The sequence below is a fragment of the Pan troglodytes genome, chromosome 23, assembly GCF_028858775.2.
Source record: "Pan troglodytes isolate AG18354 chromosome 23, NHGRI_mPanTro3-v2.0_pri, whole genome shotgun sequence".
Taxonomy (NCBI): domain Eukaryota; kingdom Metazoa; phylum Chordata; class Mammalia; order Primates; family Hominidae; genus Pan; species Pan troglodytes.
In genome coordinates, this window is record NC_086016.1 from 40,984,999 (window position 1) to 41,008,314 (window position 23,316).

The 23,316-nt window shown below is 51.9% G+C and overlaps 1 protein-coding gene across 1 annotated transcript; it reads left to right on the forward strand.

Moving 5' to 3' along the window:
• The first annotated feature begins 215 nt into the window (after positions 1–215).
• On the forward strand, positions 216–10,106 carry APOBEC3B (apolipoprotein B mRNA editing enzyme catalytic subunit 3B). The gene is given in 8 exon segments (NM_001289639.1): positions 216–232; positions 1,830–1,986; positions 3,553–3,832; positions 4,039–4,153; positions 7,118–7,271; positions 8,993–9,287; positions 9,695–9,810; positions 10,092–10,106. Coding segments are annotated over 8 exon segments (1,149 nt in total).
• The last annotated feature ends 13,210 nt before the right edge of the window (positions 10,107–23,316 follow it).

The following is a 23,316-nucleotide window of genomic DNA, read 5'->3' on the forward strand; positions in this document are numbered from 1 at the left end:
CCAGAGCCAGAGCCAGAGCCAGAGAAACATAAAGCACCCCGGGGCCTCCCACACCAATGCCTGAGCAGGAATGGGGAGGGGCCATGACTCATAAGTCCCTGGGAGGTCACTTTAAGGAGGGCTGTCCAACTGCAAGGACGCTGTAAGCAGGAAGTGAAACCACAGAGCTTCAAAAAAAGAGCGGGACAGGGCCAAGCGTATCTAAGAGGCTGAACATGAATCCACAGATCAGGTACCGCTGTCCACTCTGTCTGCCGGGCCCCTCCTGCCCCTTCCCGCCTGGTGGTCCTGCTGGGCCTCAACCCTGGCCTCCCCCTGCCCCTGCCCCAGCCCTGGGCTCCCTCCCCTCTGGCTCCCCTGCCACCCGAATCCCAGTCAGGCTCTTTGTCCTGCTGTGTGGTCGCCCCACTGCTGCTTCTGAATGGGCCGCCTCCCCCACCTGCACCAGCCCAGGCCCCCTGCTGAGACTCTCCCTTAAAGGCATGCCCGGACTGGTGCTCCCCGCCCTGGGAGGGTGCTCCCTCTGTGTGCTTCCTGCCACTTCTGAGCTCAGAAACTGGGAGAATTGAACCAAAGGGTAATTGGAGCAATCAGGCATTTTGTTCTCAGCGCTTTGATGAAATTTCTGTAAGAATTACTTTGCTTAAATACAAAGTCTTAGGAGAGGGTGTGGGGGTAGGCATGGTCTCTGAAGCACATGATAAATCGTGTCATCCAAGGATGACTCCATGGTGAGCAGATGTCCCCAGACAGGTTCCACTCCAAGGTCACTCTTCATCTTTTAGAACATGACCAGTGGTTGAGCATGGTGGCTCACACCTGTAATCCCAACACTTTGGGAGGCCAAGGTGGGCGGATCATGAGGTCAGGAGTTTGAGACCAACCTGGTCCATATGGTGAAACCCTGTCTCTACTAAAAAACATACAAAAATTAGCCAGGCGTGGTGGCGCATCTGTAGTCCCAGATACTCGGGAGGTTTAGACAGGAGAATAGCTTGAACCTGGGAGGTGGAGGTTGCAGTGAGCTGAGATCATGCCACTGCACTCCAGCCTGGGCGACAGAGTGAGACTTCATCAAAAAAAAAAGAACATGATCAGTAACATGGAATGTGAGAAAGTGGGAAAAAAATGCAATGATTAGGAGAAATGCTCTGATTTTAAAATTTAGTGAAAAGAGAGCCCAGTCCCCAACAGCTTTCTCCTACAGGATCCGTGATGCAGAGGCTGGACAGGGCTGGCCTGGAAAGGGGCCCCTGCTCCATCCGTCCCCAGCTCTGTGGCCTCGGCAGGTTACCCCACCTCTCTGCGCCTCTGGCACCTCCTCTATAAGATGGGAATGGCCCCTGCAGGCCTAGGGCAGCCTCAAATGAGCTCACACCCGCTCAGCACTTAGAAGAGTGGCCTGGGCCTCAGAATTCGGTTCTACCATGATTTTAAAATAATGTTAACACGCAGAGTGAAACATCAGGAAGGAATTGAGCTGAAAGGTTAAAAGCTATTTTTTAGGGGTGAAGAGTTTTATTCTCTTTTGCATTCTCCTAATGGATTGGGGAGTGGGTTGGCAGAAATACTAGGAGAGTGGGGAATGTATCCCTGGAAAGGCCAGAGTTGGGCCCGAGCTGGAAGAGATCACCCCAGCCCCCCGCCAGCATCCCCTCCTCTTCCTCTCCCCTCAGTCTTCCTGCCTGGGAAGGCAGCAGAAATTCTCAGGGCTGTGGAGGGGTGGGGGAGGCCCAGGGCCATCCCGGGAGCTGTGTTCAGTGGACATGAGCCCCGAGGACTCCAGGGAGGGCTCCCTGCATGGGCTGGTTTCTCTCTTGTGCCTTCAGAAATCCGATGGAGTGGATGTATCAACGCACATTCTACTACAACTTTGAAAACGAACCCATCCTCTATGGTCGGAGCTACACCTGGCTGTGCTATGAAGTGAAAATAAGGAGGGGCCACTCAAATCTCCTTTGGGACACAGGGGTCTTTCGAGGCCAGGTACCACCCAAACTTCAATCGAATCACAGGCAGTGTTGCAGGAATTAGAGGACTGGAGAGACTGATATGGGTGAGACAGGAGGATTTATTTAGGTGCACTGGCTCAGCAGACTCACATCCAAAAAGGCTGAGCCCTTAACAAAGACAGATTGAGGTATTTATAAGCAAACTTACAGAAGCAGAACAAAGGCAATTAATCAAACAGTGACAGGTCACATAATCTATAGCATAACAGATGACTTAGCATAACTTGGGACCTTCTATAGCTGGTGGCCTTGCAGCTACATCAAAAGAAAAACAGGAACTGGCTAAATACAGACATTTGTAAAATACAGTTATAATGGTTCTGGAAAGGAGAGACAGTAAAGGAATTTGTCTTTTTTTTTAATTTTTTAAAAATTTTCTTCAACCTTGCCCTGGAGGGGTGTGGGGGTGGTGTCTGGAGCCCATTCCTTTGGCCTTGACTTTTCACGCAGTGTTAAAACTGTCGTTGGAGTGAGCTGGCTAGGCAGAGGAAAACTTGTTCTTCTTTTCTTTTTAACCCTTGCTACAGTAGGACCTAAGCAGCTGGAAATGCAGAAAACACTACAATAAGTAAAATGCCCAGCACTGGGCTCTCAATTGTGTATTTTTCCCACATTTCTTTTTTCTCTTTTTTTCCTTTTTTTTTTTTTTTTTCCGAGATGGAGTCTCGCTCTGGCACCCAGGTTGGAGTGCAATTGCACAATCTTGGCTCACTACAACCTCCACCTCTCAGGTTCAAGTGATTCTTCGGCCTTAGCCTCCCGAATAGCTGGGATTACAGAAGGCTGCCACCACGCCCAGTTAATGTTTTCTATTTTTAGTTGAGACCGGGTTTCACCATGTTGGCCAGGCTGGGGAATTCCTGACCTCAGGTGAGTCACCTGCCTTGGCCTCCCAAAGTGCTGGGGTTACAAGCATGAGTCACCGCACCTGGCCACTTCCCACAGTTCTGTTTTTTTGTTTTGTTTTGGTTTTTTTTAAGACTGAGTTTCACTCTTTGTTGCCTGGGCTGGAGTGCAATGGCTCACTCTCAACTTCCACCTGCCAGGTTCAAGCGATTCTCCTGCCTCAGCCTGTGAGCTGAACAGTCACATGAGGGTGAAGGTTGTTGCCACAAGCTCAGGGGATGCTCCAGACAGAGTGGCCTGGGATGTCGAGTCACAGCTGCTCCATGCCACGGGGACAAGAGGAAGCAGGAGTTTAGTCTGACACACTGCCCTTCCAGATAGAGGGCAAGAGACAGAAAGAGGGGCTGAAGTCGCCCTTGAATAACCACAGCAGTGGCACCCACAAAGGTGCAGTCCCCACAGCCTCATAGCCTCTTCTAGGTGCCACATCTTAAGGCCATTACAATAGCCATTAACACTGAACGTGAGCTTTGGAGCAGACAATCACTCAAACTAAACAGAGGGGATGGACGAAAGGAGCTTCAATGGCAAGATCCCCTGGGCTCCTGTCCTGGCTCCTCCTCCCCCTGCCCCACCCCTGCACTCCTCCTGCTCCCCCTCTCAGAGCATCCCCTGCCCCCTGCTCCTCTTCCAGATGTATTCCCAGCCTGAGCACCACGCAGAAATGTGCTTCCTCTCTTGGTTCTGTGGCAACCAGCTGTCTGCTTACAAGTGTTTCCAGATCACCTGGTTTGTATCCTGGACACCCTGCCCGGACTGTGTGGCGAAGCTGGCCAAATTCCTGGCTGAGCACCCCAATGTCACCCTGACCATCTCCGCCGCCCGCCTCTACTACTACTGGGAAAGAGATTACCGAAGGGCGCTCTGCAGGCTGAGTCAGGCAGGAGCCCGCGTGAAGATCATGGACGATGAAGGTGAGAGGTGGAGGGGTCAGGGGAGCGTGAGCGGGAGGAACAGCATGAAAGATGGATGGATCTGCAATGCCATGGCTGGGGGTGTCCCAGGGCAGCCTGCAGGGGTGGGACTGGCACTGACTGCAACTGACAGCCAGGAGACCAGGTCTGGGAGGACAGGCCAGGGTCAGGGGAGAGCCTGACTGCTTCCCGCTTCTTCATCTCAGAATTTGCATACTGCTGGGAAAACTTTGTGTACAATGAAGGTCAGCCATTCATGCCTTGGTACAAATTCGATGACAATTATGCATTCCTGCACCGCACGCTAAAGGAGATTATCAGGTGAGGGTCTCCCTCTGGCCTCATCGTCTCTCTCCTCTCACCTCCCTTGGCCTGGCCCTCCTGCCCTCCCTCTTGACCCACTGCCTGCCCTCATGGTCACACTGCCTTCCCTTAACTCCTGGTGCTCCCTCCACACTGCCTCCTCCCTGCTTTCCTGGGCCCTTCCTGTGAGTAAGAGGCCCCTTCTGCCTCTAAGGCACCTGGGTCTTGGACTAGAGGAACAAACAGCAAGACAGGGTGGCCTGGGACACCAGCCGCTGCCCTTCTGTGACATGGGGACAAGAGGAGGCAAGAGCTCAGCCTGCCAGGGAACAACTCTGGGCAGGAGATGTGGAAGGAAGGAGCTCAGTGTGGGGGCACCCATGGCATCCTGGGGGGACATCTGAGGGCCACCCCCACCCACTATTCCTCCCTCCAATGGTGGCCTCTGAGTGTGAAGGCATGGGGGGAGGCAGACACCTGCCCCTCACTCTCCCTCACTACCACATAGCTGCTGGGTGGCGGGGTAGGGGGGGGTCCCTGGGATGATTCCTGAGGGCAGGATCCAGGGGTCCCTCCAGATGTCCTTCCATCCAGGTGAGAAAGCAGCATAAAGTGAGGCCTGCACTCAGATGGGCCTGGGAGGTCACTCACAGCGCAGGTGTCTCCTGGAACAAGGGCCCTGGAAGATAGACATAGAATCCAAACCCAGGACTAACATCAGGGCCAAGACAAGCCTGCCAGGGAGGCTGCACATGAAGCCCCAGATCAGGGACCACTGCCTGCTCTGCCCATGGGGCCTCTGCTGCCCTTTCCTGCCTGGTGGTCCTGCTGGGCCTCAGCCCTGGCCTCTCCCTGTCCCAGCCCCAGCCCTGGGCTCTCTCCCCTCCTGTTCCTCTGCCACCCCCACTCCCAGCCAGGCTCTTTGCCCTGTTGTGTGGTCGCCCCACTGCTGCTTCTGAATGGGCCACCTCCCTGACCTGCCCCAGGCCAGACCGCCTGCTAAGACTCTTCCCTGAAAGTCACCGCTGGGCTGGTGCTCCCTGCCCTGGGAGGGTGCTCCCTGTATATGCTTCCCACCATTCCTGAGCTCTGGAATTGGGAGAATTGAACCAAAGGATGATTGGAGCAATCAGGCATTTTGTTCTTAGCACTTTGATGGAATTTCTGTAAGATTTACTTTGTTTCAACACAAAGTCTTAGGAGAGGGTGTGGGGGAGGAAATGGTCTCTGTACCAGAAAATAAGTCATTTCTTCCAAAGATGCCTCCACTGTGAGCAGAGGAGGATGCACACGACCCCAGACACAGGCTCCTCCTCCGTGAGCACCGTTCACCTTTTAGAATGACACCTGCAACATGGAGTGTAGGAAAAAATATGATCAGGAGAAATGCTCTTATTTTAGGCAGGGCACGGTGGCTTATGCCTATAATCCTAGCTCTTTGGGAGGCTGAGGTGGGTGGATCACTTGAGGTCAGGAGTTGGAGATCTGCCTGGCCAGCATGGCAAAACCTCCTCTCTACTGAAAATACAAAAAATGAGCCAGGCATGGTAACGGGAGCCGGTAATCCCAGCTACTTGGGAGGCTGAAGCAGGAGAATCACTTGAACCCGGGAGGGACAGCAGTGCTGGTCACAGAAACACCCAGGACTCAGGACTGAAGCACAAGTGTTTCCAGTCCCCACACACTAAAAAGGAGACAAGAACTCCTCTTCGAGCTTTTCTGATGAGCACTCACCTCTCACCCTCAAACCCCTGGGGCCTCTCTTTTCCTCCTGACCCTCTCTCTGGACCTGGCCTCTTGCTCTAGGTTCCCAGTTTTGGTCCCAGTGCTGGTCTCTCCTCCAATGGTACCAATTCCAGGTCTCCTTCCACCTCCTGGGGCAGGTGCACAGGGAGCCTGAAAATCCCAGTGGATAATGATGCTGTGCTCCAGCCAGTGAAGACAGTTGGAGAGGGGATTCTCCTCACTTGTCTTTAAATGAGCATCTACTATTTCTTGCAAATGTTCCATGTCTCTGGACTTGGCCTAAGCCATTTTTATGTTCAGTGTCATCTCGTTCTCCCTAATATTTAGAAAAGGGTGTTGCTTGTAGGACCACTTTGCTATGAAGAAGCCTTGTTTCCTTTTCTTGAGAACACAAAGCAAGTGAGTGGTAGAGCCCAGATTCATACCCAGGTCTACTAGAAATTGTGGGGAACAGAGATTCCTTCCTTCCTTCCTTCCTTCCTTGCTTCCTTCCTCCCTCCCTCTCTCTCTCTCTTTCTTTCTTTCTTTCTTTCTTCTCTCTCTTCTTTCTTCTTTTGCTGCTGCCTCCAAACAGAGATTTTTCTAATTCTGGTTTTGTCAGGATGTCTACAGAGGGGCCGGGAGAGGCCTTCAAGGTGGGGCTGGTGTTTCCAGCCCAGGAGTCCTGAGCTGCCCCATCTGGCCTGAGAAGCACGTTTGGGAGACCTCATGGCATCCAAAGGGACGTGGAAAATGCTATGAATTATCCAAAAAGATGTCCCTGGCAGGCTCCTCTCCCCAATGATCCCCCTCAGGAGTGTCCCTGCCCCAATGCTGGGTGTGGTAGGAGTTAACCCTGCAGGCAGGAGGAAGCCCCAGCAGGTCCATCTCCAGCAGGGGCTGTGGGTGAGCAGAGCCAGGACAGGGGTGCATGGTGAGGCCAGGGAAGGAGACCCAGCGCTACCCCAGGGAGAGGGGCAGGGTCCTCCCCGGAGGGCCTGAGCACACTGAGCTGACCCTGGGGAGACCCTGACAAGGCCTAAACAGGCCCCGGGGCTGTGTTGACTTCCTGATAATCCCCCAGAAGGGGTCAGAGAGAGAGGATCAGTGGCCCCCACAAAGGGAGTGGAAGCGCCTCCTCTGACAGGTGCCTCAGTATATGGGGAGCAGGGAAGGAGTGGGGGGTGCAGGAGAGGAGCGAGAGGTAGTCCCAGGAGGAGTCTTAGGGCTTTTGGTTTCCCCCGTCTTTGTCCACAGACACCTGATGGATCCAGACACATTCACTTTCAACTTTAACAATGACCCTTTGGTCCTTCGACGGCACCAGACCTACTTGTGCTATGAGGTGGAGCGCCTGGACAATGGCACCTGGGTCCTGATGGACCAGCACATGGGCTTTCTATGCAACGAGGTGACCGACCCAGCCACCTGCATCCAGGCAGGGCCCTCCCAATCCAGGGACACTCATAGGTAGAAGGTTCTGGGTGGTGCCTGTGGTTTCCTGCAGTGTTTGTCACTTGTGCTTCCTGCAGCTGCTGCTGCTTGACCCTGGAGTTGGGGGGAGACTTTGGCTTCAGTGACTCTCCATGGCCAGGTGGGGTTGAGTCTGCCCAATGGCAAAGTGCTTCCTGAGGACCCTCCCAGGATCCCCTCACAGACACAGCTCTCACCAGGAACGATTTGGAACTGTGGGATTTGAGGACTCAGGGCCTACCTGACTCACAAGGCCAGGATGTCCCTGTGCCCTCTCTTGGGCTTCATCCTGCGGAGAGACAGACTGGAGCAGGAGAGGCCGATCAGGGGTTCTGTCCTGCCCAGGGTGGAGCCCACAGCAAGGCCAGAACAGGTCCCATGTCAGGATGCAAAGATGGCCAGCATTTGGGGAAGAACTGGGCCAGGAAAGGCTGAGGGGGCCAGGCTAGGCTGGCCAGGAGCCCTGAGCCCAAGGGACTTTCTTCCCTGGCCCCTACCCAGCACAGCCTCTGTCTGGAGAGGCCAAGTTCTGCTTGGCTCTGGTGCTGGAAACTGGGGGCTTCTCTGGGCTCTATGAGCTCAATGTGGGCCTCGCTGGATCCACACACACTGCTTGGAACATCCTTTCAAGGGTGCCAGTCTCCATCACCGCCTAAGCAGTGGGACTCCCCCAGGAATGACCCACAGCCCCTTCTCAGCACAAACCGTGTCATCCACTCCACCCTGCATCACTGCTGATGGAATCCCTCCCTGTCTTTGTCCCCATCACAATCACAGTCCTTGCTGCCCTGCTGTCCCCAACTTGACCGATTCCTAGTCTTAGTGGAAAATCCTTTTCTCTGAAGTTTGGAGTAAAAACCATATTTCTATAAGTCACAATAATGACAATTATACCATGTCACAGGGACCTTCCCACGTTGGAGTGAGTCCTGCTGGTCTTCTCTTCCCCACTACTTTTGGTGGAATTCATTTTGGCCTAAGTCTATATCACATTTGGGCTCAGCACAGGTTGTGGCACAGAATAGAAGTTTCTAGAATTATGGGCCACAGATGGGATGGGAGTAGGGGAGTTGATGAGTAGAGCAGGTCAATCTCCCCTTGAAGGAAGCACACTCACTCAGGGGCATCAGGCCAATGACCTCGGGGCTCTGCCGGCCCCTCCTCCCTGCCCCCATCTCTGTAGCCCCTCCCTGCAGGGCTGGGTCTGGGGTGAGGGTCCTGAAGCCTCTGACCTTGGGTACAAAATTGATGGGGGCTCCAAATGCTCAGTAATTAGAGAAAACACATTTTAATTTCATAATTAATGCAATCTTTTAAAACGCAAATTTAATGCAAATAGATCATGATGAATAAAACCAAAGATTTTAATAAAGCCTGGCAGGAGAGTGCTGTCCTGTGTATATTGGAGCTGGGGCAAAATAAAACATCATTGCTCCTGATCTGTTTGTATTTAAATGGACAATATTTTGCTTATCTTGGGATTTTTGCATAACATCTGATATTTTTAATATTGCATAGAAAATCATGCATCCTAATAACCGGGGTTTTGGCGACCCCTGTAATTTCGTGCTGGAGGCCCCCGCCTCCCCAGCCCCACCTGGTCCAGGCGCTCCCTCCCTGTTCACCACACATCACCTCACACTCTGTTTCCTTTTCTAGGCTAAGAATCTTCTCTGTGGCTTTTACGGCCGCCATGCGGAGCTGCGCTTCTTGGACCTGGTTCCTTCTTTGCAGTTGGACCCGGCCCAGATCTACAGGGTCACTTGGTTCATCTCCTGGAGCCCCTGCTTCTCCTGGGGCTGTGCCGGACAAGTGCGTGCGTTCCTTCAGGAGAACACACACGTGAGACTGCGCATCTTCGCTGCCCGCATCTATGATTACGACCCCCTATATAAGGAGGCGCTGCAAATGCTGCGGGATGCTGGGGCCCAAGTCTCCATCATGACCTACGATGGTAAGAATGGAAGGTTCAGGTGGGGTGGGGTGGGTGGGGGCAGGAGAGGTTCCTGGGAAGAAAAGGAGAAAGGCCTTGGTCTGCTGCCTGCAGAAACGATGACTGGACTCTGGGACCTGACTTTGGGGTCGATGGGAAGAGAGAGGCCAGGCCAGGAGATGTGGGCCCGGGGAGAGTGGCTGGAAGTGGAAGCAGAACTTGGGGATTTCCGAAAGAATGAGAACTGGGCTGGCCCAGATTCCAATGGGAAGGAAGTGCCTGATGAAGGAGCTAAGTCCCTAGGGGAGGGAGAGGGAAAGGAGGGACTGAAACCAGGATGTGGGAAGTCTGTCCTGAGAGTCATGGGCCCTTGGTGCCACCCCGATCCCACAGCGGGAGTGTGACTTATCTCCCCTGTCCCTTTTCAGAGTTTGAGTACTGCTGGGACACCTTTGTGTACCGCCAGGGATGTCCCTTCCAGCCCTGGGATGGACTAGAGGAGCACAGCCAAGCCCTGAGTGGGAGGCTGCGGGCCATTCTCCAGGTGAGGGCTTCCTCCCTCTGCATGGTGCCCCATCGGCCTCCCCCTCCTCCCCAATCCCCTGGGCCTTGCCTTCCCCTCTGCTCAGAGCCTCCTCTGGGTTCCCTGCTCCCCACAGGGCGCCCAGCTCCGTCCCTCCCTTTCCTTCTCACAGCCTCCTTCTCTTTCCCACCTCCCGCATCCCTCCCTCCTCTCCCGTCATTGTCACTGTCCCCAGGCCACCTCCCTGTGCCCTCTTTCCACTCTCTCACCTCCTGCTCCATTCAACCCCCCTGCTCTTCCAGAATCAGGGAAACTGAAGGATGGGCCTCAGTCTCTAAGGAAGGCAGAGACCTGGGTTGAGCAGCAGAGTAAAAGATCTTCCAAGAAATGCAAACAGACCGTTCACCACCATCTCCAGCTGCTCACAGACACCAGCAAAGCAATGTGCTCCTGACCAAGTAGATTTTTTAAAAATCAGAGTGAATTAATTTTAATTGAAAATTTCTCTTATGTTCCAAGTGTACAATAGTAAGATTATGCTCAGTATTCCCAGAAGAGTTTTCAATGTATTAATGAAATGATTAATTGGCTCCATATTTAGACTAATAAAACATTAAGAATCTTCCATAATTGTTTCCACAAACACTAGCAAATGTGGAGATGTCTTTCCTTGTGTAGAGGACCTGTAGCGGGGAAAGGTCACACAACATCCCTCTGGATCCAGAAAACTCAGCTAAACCACACAGGAGAGGAACCTAAATGCAGACCCCACCCTCACTCACAGAGCCCCGGGCGCTGATTGGAAGGCACAGGCCCAGCAGTAAGAGGACAGCCAGCAGCCAGTCTCCCTGTTGGAAAGGAACCACACACGTGCAGTCAGGGGCCCTCGGGAGCCGCCCTGTGTCCACCCCTTCCTGATTCCACCCCCCCTAGAGAGGGAGCCCAGGGGAGGCCATGGCTGAGACCCAGGACAGGCCCAGTCGGGGGAAGGAGCCCAGGGAGGGGGCAGATGTCCAGGCTGGGCCCAGAGAGAGGGCTGGGGAGAGGAGCAGCCCAGGAGGCAGAGCCCAGCCACAGAGGGGAGGGGAGCTGAGTCCCGGGGACAGGAAGCTCCAGAGGCAGAGATGGAGCCCAGGGCTAGGGCGGCAGGTGTCAGGGCTGTGGCTTCAGCTTGGTGTCTGTCCCGGGCGTTCTGCATTGGTTCCCGACTCTGGGATGTGTTATTCATGTGCCTGATTACAGCAGGTGGCTCCCACCTCACGATTTCTGGAAAGTCCTCAGAAGCCGCGTATAAGACCAAGAACGGGCCTCACATGCAGCTGCTCCTGGGCAGAAACGACTCACTGTTTCCCTGGCCTAGACACACACACACACAAGACGCACATACACACAACACGCACAACACATACACACACAACACATGCACAAAACACATACACACACGCACCCACACACAGTGACAGAGACTTCACAAAAAGAAACCTCCTCCAGGTGCCCCAGAGCACCTGTCCCCGGACGGGGACTCCCTTGCATGAGACAGCGGCCAAGGAGAGGACTCCCTTCTCCCCTGCTAGCTTTGTCACCCTCTACTTGTTTTTTTGTTTTTGTTTTGTTTTTGAGATGAAGTTTTGCTCTTGTTGCCCAGGCTGGAGTGCAATGGTGTGATATTGGCGCACCGCAACCTCCACCTCCCGGATTCAAGCGATTCTCCTGCCTCGGCCTCTGGAGTAGCTGGGATTACAGGCATGTGCCACCATGGCCAACTAATTTTGTATTTTTCATAGAGACAGGGTTTCTCCATGTTGGTCAGGCTGGTCTCGAACTCCCGACCTCAGGTGATCCGCCTGCCTCGGCCTCCCAAAGTGCTGGGATTACAGGCATGAGCCACCAAGCCCAGCTCCTCTACTTGTTTTCTATGCTGTCTGGCTGGTGTCTCTTCTAGTCCAGGTCACCCAGCCCTCTCTCGCCTCAGACCACGGCACCTGCCATTCCCTCTCTGGACAAAGCTTCCCTCGGCTCTTCCCATTGCTATCCCTTCTCTCCCTCAGGATTCAGTTCCCAAGTCACCTCCCCTGGCCTCTTGAAGTGAGCTGCCCACACAGTTCCCTTCTGCCTCATCTCCATGTCTATTTCCTGCACTGTCCTTGTTACAAACTGGATTTATCTTCCCTGTGTGTAGATTCTCATTTCTTGACCATCTGCCTCCACTTCCCGGAAACGCACTGCGGTTGGAGTCTACCGCTTGCTGCCTGTGCCTTGACTGCCCAGCCTTGCCCCCTGGGTAGGAATCCATTTACAATTGTTGAAAGAAAAAAAATGAATGATTAAAAACAGTATAGACCTAGGCCAGTGGCTCACGCCTGTAATCCTAGCACTAGGAGGCAGGGGCAGGTGGATCATCTGAGGTCAGGAGTTTGAGACCAGCCTGGCCAACATGGTGAAACCCCGTCTCTACTAAAAATACAAAAATTAGCTGGGCGTGGTGGTGCATGCCTGTAATCCCAGGAGGATGAGGCAGGCTTGAACACAGGAGGTGGAGGTTGCAGTGAGCCTAGATCATGCCACTGCACTCCAGCCTGGGTGACAGAGCAAGACTCAACTCAAAAAAAAAAAAAAAAAATTAATTAAATTTTAAATATAGAATTTTTGTTTTTTTGTTTTGTTTTGTTTTTGACATGGAATCTCACTCTATTGCCTAGGCTGGAGTGCAATGGTGCAATCTTGGCTCACTGCAACCTCCACCTTCTGAGTTCTAGCAATTCTCCTGCCTCAGCTTTCTGAGTAGCTGGGATTACAGGCATGTGCCACCCTACCCGGCTAAGTTTTGTATTTTTAGGAGACACGGGGTTTCACTATGTTGGCCAGGCTGGTCTCAAACTCCTGACCTCAGGTGATCCACCTGCTTCAGCCTCCCAAAGTGCGGGGATTACAGGCATGAGCCACTGCGCCCAGCCTATAGAATTTTTTTTTAATTCTTAAGATTTAAATATGACAATATGCGAACACCAAAGTGTGTACTCCCCAACTTAAGAAATAGGCACAACACAGCTCCTAGCCACCCCCCTCCCCATTCATCTGGAAAGTGAGTCTAGGGAGGTTCTTGTGATTCTTTGGCCCAATTTTTTTCCTGTCCAATACTTTTATAGCAGAGATGATAGAATGTAACAGTTAAAAGCATGGGCTGTGGATGCAGAATTCCTGGGTTCAACTCCCGGCTCTTCCTCCTCCTACCTGTGTGACCCCCTATTGAGTGACTCACCCTCTCTGTGCCTTGGCTTGGAGCTCATTAAGGCAGGTAAAGTATTCAATGGATGGTCCCAGCCAGAGCCGTGGCCAACAGGTAATAAATAGGGCTATGCTGGAAACTATCTTGTACCCAGAAGTTGGAGTCCTGCATCTTTCCTTATAGTATAGTTACAAACATTTCCCCACATCTTAGGAAAAGGCTTCAAAAGGCTGCATAATATACGTGTGATAGCCAGGCGTAGTGGTGCCTGCCTGTAATCCCAGCTACTTGGGAGGCTGAGGCAGGAGAATGACTTGAACCTGAGAGGCGGAGGTTGCAGTGAGCCGAGACTGCGCCATTGCACTCCAGCCTGGGCAACAAGAGCGAAACTTCATCTCAAAAAAATCCATGCGTGGAAAGCCCCTGATCTACAAGGTCTCACCAACCCCCAGTGGAGCACAGTTAGGTAGTTTTCAAATTTCCAGTATTGTCCATGAAGCTGCGATGTGGGGTTTCATAATTGCTTAGGCATTTTGGACAGATGGTCGTAGAACATTTCCTAAGAACTGAACAAAGCTTTTGATGCACTTAGCCAAACCCGCCTATGAAAATCTTCTTGGAGTTCACTGTCCCCACGGAAGGGTGTGAGGACCTGCCTCCTCACGCATCTCGCAGCTCCTCTGCATCTGGGCATCCCCAGTGAAACTGTGGCACTAGTTGGGGAAGAACAGAGCCAAGCCAGGGGCCAGCAGGAGTCCAGCCCCAAACCAGGACCGGGCCACTGTTTTGGAACCAACTCCTTCAGTGTTACCCTACAACAGCCTCGCCCCATGAAGGCTCCACCTCCAGCCCTGGGCTCGCCGGAGTTACCCAGTCAGACGATGCCATTTCTGCTCCCTCCTGAAGGAGGAAGTGTCCAGGATGAGAACTTCAGGCAAAGAGGTGCCTGTGGATGGGCAGTGGGAGAAGACTTGGAGACAGAGCGTCTGTGGCTAAGGACAGGGAGATTTGGGGTGGTCGTCACAAAGAGGAGGGCCTGAGGGAGGGAAGGCACCGTTCCTGGGGCTGAGAAGTGACCCCATCCCTGACCCTACACAAGGAAAAATGAGATGTGGCCTCGTGGACTAGGCTGGATTCGGGGCAGAAGGTCCTGGAGACCACCAGCAAAGAAAGCAAAAAGCTTTCCAGGCTCATCCCAGGTGGTCGGGGCCTCAGAGATGAACAAGTGCCTGCCAGGGCTGCAGGGGACCCGTCTGTGTCTTCCTTTCATCTCCCGTCTGACCTCTGGGTGCCAGATGTCTCCAAAGGACTTCAACTTTTTTTTGTTTGTTTGTTTTTGTTTTTTGAGAGAGTCTCACTCCGTCACCCCCGCTGGAGTGCAATGGCACCATCTCAGCTCACTGCAACCTCTGCCTCCCAAGTTCGAGCGATTCTCCTGCCTCAGCCTCCTGAGTAGCTGGGATTACAGGTACGAACCACCATGCCCGGCTAATTTTTGTATTTTAGTAGATGGGGTTTCACCGTGTTGGCCAGGCTGGTCTCGAACTCCTGACCTCAGGTGATCTGCCCGCCTCAGCCTCCCAAAGTGCTGGGATTACAAGTGTGAGCCACCGCGCCTGACCTGGACTTCAACTTTAACTATGAAAACCTACAGCTGGCCAAAGGGCGAGGGGAGACTTGCCTATCCTACCATGTAGAGTGATCAGATGGTGACACCCTGTCCTGCTGGACACCAGTGTCCTTCACAACCAGGTGTTAGCCAGGGATGGACACAGGAATCCCAGATTGGTAGGGAAAGGGGAGCCCCCCACAAGACCAGCTTTCTTCCTCCCATCAGGCTCAGACCAAACACATTGCACAACGCAGTTGCATGGAAGCCACAAAGATGGAAACCCAGGGCCTGGGGCCCTCTTGGAGGGACCTACACACGATCATAGCCCCCCCGACAATGCCTCGTGTGCCCAACACCAGCCCACCAGATAGCTAGAGCCATTCCCTCTGGTCACTGGAGCAGAGCAGCCACCACAGCCTCCTGCAACACACCCTCCCATGCTGCGCCCACCCGCCTGGGCTCTCCCACCTCCCTCTGACCTACCTTGTTCCTGGGCACAGCCCCCTGCCCTGGCTGCAGATCTCAGGGTAACAGACCTCCACACAGCTGCTGATGCAGAAGTCCAGGCTGCAGCGCCCACAAGTGGATAGAGGAGGGGGTATGTGGGATGGAGGGGCTCACTATGGGTCCTCGTTGATTTCCCTACACTGTGATCTCCTGGAGGGAGGACCATGTGCCATCCATCCTTGCATCCCAGGTTCCTGCCTGAGCCGTGGCCCTGAGTGGGTGCTCTTGGGTTACTGTTAAAGGAATGAAGGAACTAGTATATGACTGAACCAGTTGTCCTTCCTTGCCTCCCCCCTTCCCTCCCTCCCTCCCTCCCTTCCTTCCTTCCCTCCCTTCATTGACCCCTTCCTTCCCTCCCTCTCTCCCTCCCTCCTTCCCGTCCTTCCTTCCTTCCTTTCTTCTTTCCTTCCCTCCCTCCCTTCATTGACCCTTCCTTCCTTCCCTCCCTCCCTTCATTGACTCTTCCTTCCTTCCCTCCCTCTCTCCCTCCCGCCTTCCCTCTCTCCCTCCCGCCTTCCCTCCCTCCCTCCCTCCTTCCTTCCTTCCCTCCCTTGATTAACCCTTCCTTCCTTCCCTCCCTATCTCCCTCCCTCCCTTCCTTCCTTCCTTCACCCTTCCCTCCTTCCCTCCCTATCAGGGGACCTGCTCCGATAATCATGTAGGTTCTTTTCTATTTTCTTAAGTGTCGGCTGGCTTGAGAAATAAAGGGACAGAGTACAAAAGAGAGAAATTTTAAAGCTGGGTTTCCGGGGGAGACATCACATGTTGGTAGGATCCGTGATGCCTCACAAGCCGCAAAAACCAGCAAGTTTTTATTAGGGATTTTCAAAAGGGGAGGGAGTGTGTGAATAGGTGTGGGTCACAGACATCAAGTACTTAACAGGGTAATAGAATATCACAAGGCAAGTGGAGGCAGGGCGAGATCACAGGACCTCAGGACTGAGGCAAAATTAAAATTGCTAATGAAGTTTCGGGCACCATTGTCATTGATAACATCTTATCAGGAGACAGGGTTTTGAGAGCAACCCGTCTGACCAAAATTTAGTAGGCGGGAATTTCTTCTTCCTAATAAGCCTGGGAGCGCTATGGGAGACTGGAGTCTATCTCACCTCTGTAATCTCGACCATAAGAGACAGGTACGCCCTGGGGGGGCCAGTTCAGAGACCTACCCCTAGGTGCGCATTCTCTTTCTCAGGGATTTTCCTTGCTGAGAAAAAGAATTCAGCGATATTTCTCCCATTTGCTTTTGAAAGAAGAGAAATATGGCTCTGTTCTGCCCAGCTCACTGGTGGTCAGAGTTTAAGGTTATCTCTCTTATTCCCTGAACAATTGCTGTTATCCTGTTCTTTTTTCAGGGTGCCCACATTTCATATTGCTCAAACACACATGCTGTACAATTTGTGCAGTTAATGCAATTATCACACAGTCCTGAGGCAACATACATCCTCCTCGGCTGACAGGATTAATAGATTAAAGTAAAGACAGGCATAGGAAATCACAAGGGTATTGATTGGGGAAGTGATAAGTGTCCATGAAATCTTTACAATTTATGTTTAGAGATTGCAGTAAAGACAGGCATAAGAAATTACAAAAGTATTAATTTGGGGAACTAATAAATGTCCATAAAATCTTCACAATCCATGTTCTTCTGTCATGGCTTCAGCTGGTCCCTCCATTTGGGGTCCCTGACTTCCCACAACACCTCCCTCCCTTCCTTGACCCTTCCTTCCCTCCTTCCCTCCTTCCCTCCCTCCCTCTCTCCCTCCCTCCCTCCCTTCCTTCCTTTCTTCCTCCCTTCTTCCCTCCCTCCCTGCCTCCTTCCCTCCCTCCCTCCCTCCCTCCCTCTCAGGAGAGAGCAGCACACTGGAATGGCTGAGCTTGAGGACCCCCCATCTGGCTTGCACAGTCATCCAAACCACCACCCCTCCCCTTCCCTCCTCTTCTGCCTTGAGGAGTCTGACTGTCTGGAAACTTGTTTCTCCTTCTCCACTAACATTCTAAAGCCACTGGCCATGCACTGGTGGTACCAGGTCACCTGGAGCATCTCCTGGAGCCCTTGTCCTTAATGTGCCGAGACAGTGAACAGCTTCCTGGCTGAGCATGTCAACGTCAACGAGAAGGCTTGAAGCCTGACCCCTCCACTGCCAACAGCCAGAAATTGCAGGAAATGAGGACCCTGCACCGGGCTGGTCAGCTGTCATGTGGGATGTCAGGGGGAGGCTTTGGGCTGAAGGGTGGTTGGGAGCCGGTGGGGAGAGTCCTTGGCTAGGACTGTAGGGGACACCAAGGACAAGACTCAGGACGTGGAAGACTCAGGACGTCCACATGGAAAGGATGCCAGGGCCAAGGCCGAGAGGTGCTGGGGAGGGCTCCCCACCTGCCCCACACACCATGGCCTCAGCCCCTGTGACGGAAGCTGACTATCTCCCCCTCAACGCAGTGTTTAGCCCTGCTGGGAAGACTGTTCAGACCACCAGGGAAAGCCCTATGAGAACTGGTCCTGCCTGGAGACGGATGGACGCCACCAGCCTGTCCTGGGTCACAGCTGTCCCCAGGGCTCTTCTCTCCCTCTGTACCTTGGCAGGCCCCATCCTCTCTCCATTTCCTCCATGATAGCCACTTTCCAGATTTCTAATGCAATACGTTAGTTTAGCTTTTTCTGCACTTGCTCTAAACACCAGCACATAGTACACAATCTTCTGTGTGTGGCTCTTGTCACTCAACCCTATGTTTGCAAGGTTCACCCATTCTGTTTATCACGGTTGCAGGTCAATTCCTATTGCTGTCCACTATCCCACCCGTGAATACCCGGCACTCACTTTGCCAGTTCTGTTGTTGATGGGCATTTGGCTTTGGGTGTGATGACTGTGGCAGAGTGGAGGAAGACACGAGGGGAGCGAGGGAGCCGGGAGCCGCTGGGACCCGGCTTCACCAGGACCATGTTCTCTCTGCAGGACATTGTTCATTTATCTACTCAGTCTCTTTGATCTTTTCCAATCTGGTATGAGAATGGGCTACTGTATAGTATTTCAATGGTTACTAGGGGGAGATTAAACTGATGTCTTTGTTGTTTTAAACTGTTTTGTTTGTTTGTTTGTTAGTGGTGGTTTTCTTTTTCTTTTTCTTTTTTTTCTTTTCTTTCTTTTTCTTTTTTTTTTTGAGATGGAGCCTTGCTCTGTCACCCAGGGTCGAGTGCAGTGGCGTGATCTCGGCTCACTGCAAGCTCCACCTCCCAGGTTCAAGCAATTCACCTGCCTCAGCCTCCCGAGTAGCTGGGACTACAGGCAACCACCACTACGCCTGGCTAATTTTTGTATTTTTAGTAGAGGTGGGTTTCACCATGTTGGCCGGGCTGCTGTTGAACTCCCAACCTCATGATCTGCCTGCCTTGGCCTCCCAAAGTGTTGGGATTACAGGCATGAACCACCACGCCTGGTCTGTTTTAAACTGTTTTTTTTTTTTTTTTCGAGACAAAGTCTTGCTGTGTCGCCCAGGCTGGAGTGCAGTGGTGCAATCTCGGCTCACTGCAAGCTCCGCCTCCCGGGTTCATGCCATTCTCCTACCTCAGCCTCCCAAGTAGCTGGGACTACAGGCGCCCACCACCACACCTGGCTAATTTTTTGTATTTTTAGTAGAGACGGGGTTTCACTGTGTTAGCCAGGATGGTCTCGATCTCCTGACCTCATGATCCACCCGCCTCGGCCTCCCAAAGTGCTGGGATTACAGGCATGAGCCACCGCACCCGGCCACAAACTGTTTTTGAGGAAAATTCTATCCACTCTTACTCCCTTTCATCCCGTAACACGTAGCTCTACTAGTCTGCTTTGGGCTTTCCTGCTAATGAACAAAGTTCCATAGCCTCATTCTAAAAATTGTGCACATCTTTGTATATACAAAATACTATAAGATAAAGATGAAGATGTCCCCTCTCCCCTGCAGCAACTGAGCGGGGAGATCTTGCTTTTATAGAACGAGTTCAATGAATCTGAATGTAAGAGTAAAGTCTGGCCGGGCATGGTGGCTCATGCCTGTAACCCCAGCACTTTGGGAGGCTGAGGTGGGCAGATCACCTGAGGTCAGGAGTTAGCAGAGAGCAGAGAGCAGCCTGGCCAACGTGGTGAAACCCCGTCTCTACTAAAAATACAAAAATTAGCCAGACGCGGTGGCGTGCGCCTGTAATCCCAGCTACTCCGGTGGCTGAGGCATGAGAATTGCTTGAACCTGGTGGGTGGAGGTTGCAGTGAGCCGAGATCGTGCCACTGCACTCCAGCCTGGGCAACAGGGCGAGACTCCATCTCAAAAAAGAAGAAAAGAGTCAAGTCTGATATTGACAGAGCATCAGTCCTGATTTTCTGTGCTATTGGATACTGGTAGGAACACTTGTCACTGTTACCAAGCAGCACAGGGGAGCAGTGTGAGTGGCAACTCTGGAGCCGGCTGCCTGGGTTTCATCCTGCTTCTGCCACTTATTGGATTGTGGCATTTAGCAAGTTACTTAGCACCTCTGTGCTTCAGTCTGTCATATAAAATGGAGATGATAATAAAACTTCTTCATTGTGGGTTGTGAGGCTTAAATGAGTTTGTTCATATTCATATTATAGCTACATATATTATAAAGAGCACCTGGCCCATAGTGAGCCATTTAGAATATTGGTTTGTTATCTATCACCAGAAATCTGTCCCTGAAAACAGAGCGTTAAAAATCATCTTGATGGTCGGGCACAGTGGCTGATGCCTGTAATCCCGCACTTTGGGAGGGCGAGGTGGGTGGATCACCTAAGGTCAGGAGTTTGAGACCAGCCAGACCAATATGGTGAAACCCTGTCTCTACTAAAAATATGGAAATTAGCCGGGCGTGGTGGGGTGCGCCTGTAGTCCCAGCTACTTGGGAGGCTGAGGCAGGAGAGTTGCTTGAACCCGGGAGGTGGAGGTTGCAGTGAGCTGAGATTGCACCACTGCACTCCAGCCTGGGCGACAGTGAGATTCCATCTCAAAAAAAAAAAAAAAAAAAAAAAAATCATCTTGCAGGCAAGGTGCAGTGGCTCACACATGTAATCCCAGCACTTTGGGAGGCTGAGGTAGGTGGATCGCTTAAGCCTGAGAGTTGAAGACCAGCCTGGGCAACATAGTAAAACCCTGTCTCTACAAAAAATACAAAAATTAGCTGGATGTGGAGGCGTGCACCTGTAGTCCCAACTACTTGGGAGGCTGAGACAAGAGGATCACCTGAGCCTGGGTAGGTCAAGATTGCAGTGAGCTGTGATTGAGCCACTGCACTCCAGCCTGTGTGACAGGGCAAGACTGTATCTCAAAAAAAAAAAAAAAAAAAAAAAAGAAAAAAAAATCATCTTGCAAAAGTTGTATAAGACCCATACACAGAAAACTACAAAACTCTACTAAGAACTAAGAGAAAGTTTTTAAAATCACCTAAATCAATGGTGAGATATACCATGTTTTGGGATTGAAAGACTTAATATTAAGAGGTTAAATCGGCCAGGTGCGGTTGTGCATGCCTGTAATCTCAGCACTTTGGGAGGCTGAGGTGGACAGATCACTTGAGATCAAGAGTTTGAGACCAACCTGGTCAACATGGTGAAACCCGGTCTCTACTAAAAATACAAAAAATTAGCCAGGCGTGGTAGCGTGCACCTGTAATCCTAGCTACTCAGGAGGCTGAGGCAGTAGAATTGCTTAAACCTGAGGTTGCAGTGAGCAGAGATCCAGCCACTGCACTTCAGCCTGGGTGACAGAGCAAGACTCCATCTCAAAAAAAAAAAAAAAGTTTACAGATTTGATGCAATCCTAATCAAATTCTCAGGGTTTGGGGTCAGCTCTTCTGCCCCCTTGCGGAAGCTCTGTAATGTGTGCACTAAGTCAGGATGCCCTCCCTTCCCAGCGGTCAGATTTCAGGGCTAGCCACAGAGACCGCCCTGGCAAGTCTGCTGGGAGGAAGTGAGGCAGCAGCCCTTTTCTGGCATGCTCACGTCTCCTTGGTGTGAAGCAGCACCTGGGCCTGCAGCTGCCAGGAGCAGTCCTAGATGGTCCCTGAGTGTCTCTGATCCTGAGCCAAGTGTGTGTCTTTAGCTCCTTGAGGAAGGTCCCCAGTAGGACACAATTAAAGTCAGAGGCAAGAACGATGACATGGGTTCTGTCTCTCCTCGTACGCTCCACAGCTCAGACCTGTGGGCTCCAGCTGGCTCTTGCTCTCCCACACCTAGCATCCCTCATCCCTTTCTGATGGCCCCTTGAACCACCCCGCCGCAGACTTCAAGCTCCAACATCACAGGCAGTGAAGACAACACTTTATGGGGGTTGCTTAACCAGCCCCTGCAACTGGATAAGGTCAGATTCAGATTTTTTAAAATTCATAAACAAAATATATACATCTTAGTGGTTCTGTTTATCGGCTGAACCCCAACTAATACACCCCTAAAAAGCATTACCATGGCAGGGTACAGTGGCTCATGCCTGTAATTCAAGCATTTTAAGAGGCAAAGTTGGGGCCGGGTGCGGTGGCTCACGCCTGTAATCCCAGCACTTTGGGAGGCTGAGGCGGGCGGATCACAAGGTCAGGAGATCGAGACCATCCTGGCTAACACAGTGAAATCCCGTCTCTACTAAAAAAAAAAAAAAAAGAATACAAATTTAGCCGGGCGTGGCGGTGGGCGCCTGTAGTCCCAGCTACTTGGGAGGCTGAGGCAGGAGAATGGCGCGAACCCGGGAAGGGGAGCTTGCAATGAGCTGAGATTGTGCCACTGCACTCCAGCCTGGGCAACAGAGCGAGACTCCATCTCAAAAAAAAAAAAAAAAGAGGCAAAGCTGGGAGGATTACTTGAGCTGGGGAGTTTGAGGTTGCAGTGAGCCATCACTGCACTCCAGCCTGGGCAAAAGAATAAGATCCTGTCTCTAAAAAATTAAAAAATTAAATTTAATTAATTAAAAATTTAAAAATTAAAAAAATGTTTAAAAAGCATTATTCTCTGCTGGGTTCGGTGGCTCACACTTGTAATCCCAGCACTCTGGGAGGCCAAGATGGGCATATCACTTGAGGTCAGGAGTTGGAGACCAGCCTGGCCAACATGGTGAATCTCCATTTCTACTAAAAATACAAAGATTAGCCAAGCGTGGTGGCGAGTGCCTCTAATCCCAGCTACTCGGGAGGCTGAGACAGGAGAATCGCTTGAGCCCAGGAGTGGGAGGTTGCAGTGAGCCGAGATCGTGCCATTGCACTCCAGCCTGGGTGACAACACTGAAACTCTGTCTCAAAAAAAAAAAGAAAAAAGCATTATTCTCCTACGTCTCTCCAAAATTACTTAAAATATTTTAAGGGACAAATGGATATCGATTTCCAATGAGTTCAGGGTAGGCTGTGCTGCTAGACACGGTGGTGTCAGTATTTGAGCTCGATTCCTGTTCTTACTAGGGTAACACGTTATCGCTGCTAAATCATTCACGCGTTTAAGACAAAATCATAGTGTGAATTAGGCACACTTAGAACTCAATGATCTTTTTTTCTTTTTTTTCTTTTTTTTTTTGAGGCGGAGTCTCGCTCTGTTGCCCAGGCTGAAGTGCAGTGGCACGATCTCGGCTCACTGCAACCTCCGCCTCCTGGATTCAAGCAATTCTCCTGCCTCAGCCTTCAGAGTAGTGCTCTAGCAAATTAACTGAACCCAAAGAATGGGTCATGGGAACCTCAACTTGAAGCCTGTTGGTCAGACACTCCAGATGTCTGAGCTTTCTACTGGTGTCTAAAGCAGGGGCAGTTTTGGGGACTGGGCCCTCAACCTGTGAGATCTGACACCATCTCAAGGCAATGTTGGATGTGACTGAGAGGACACCTGGCTGGTGCCTGCTGAAGAATGGATTGCTTGTTTGTTGGTGGGAAGAAATCCCCCACATTTGGTCACAGAAGTCTTCTGTGTTGACTGTTGTTGTGTTGGCGCGAGAGCAGAGGAAAAACACGGCTTGAGTTTGTGTGTTTTTCTACACACTCAGTTTCCCAAGCCCTCTTAATTCCCAGCCGTTGCTTGTTGCTTGTTGTTGCTGGGGTCTCCCGGCCAAAGCTGAATGCCTCTTCACAAGACCTCGTCATGACTCTTTCTGTGGTGTATCTGTCTGACCCTCACCCATCTGAAGCTTTCTGTAGGATGTTAGGTACATAATCTCTCTTTGACCATGGTTT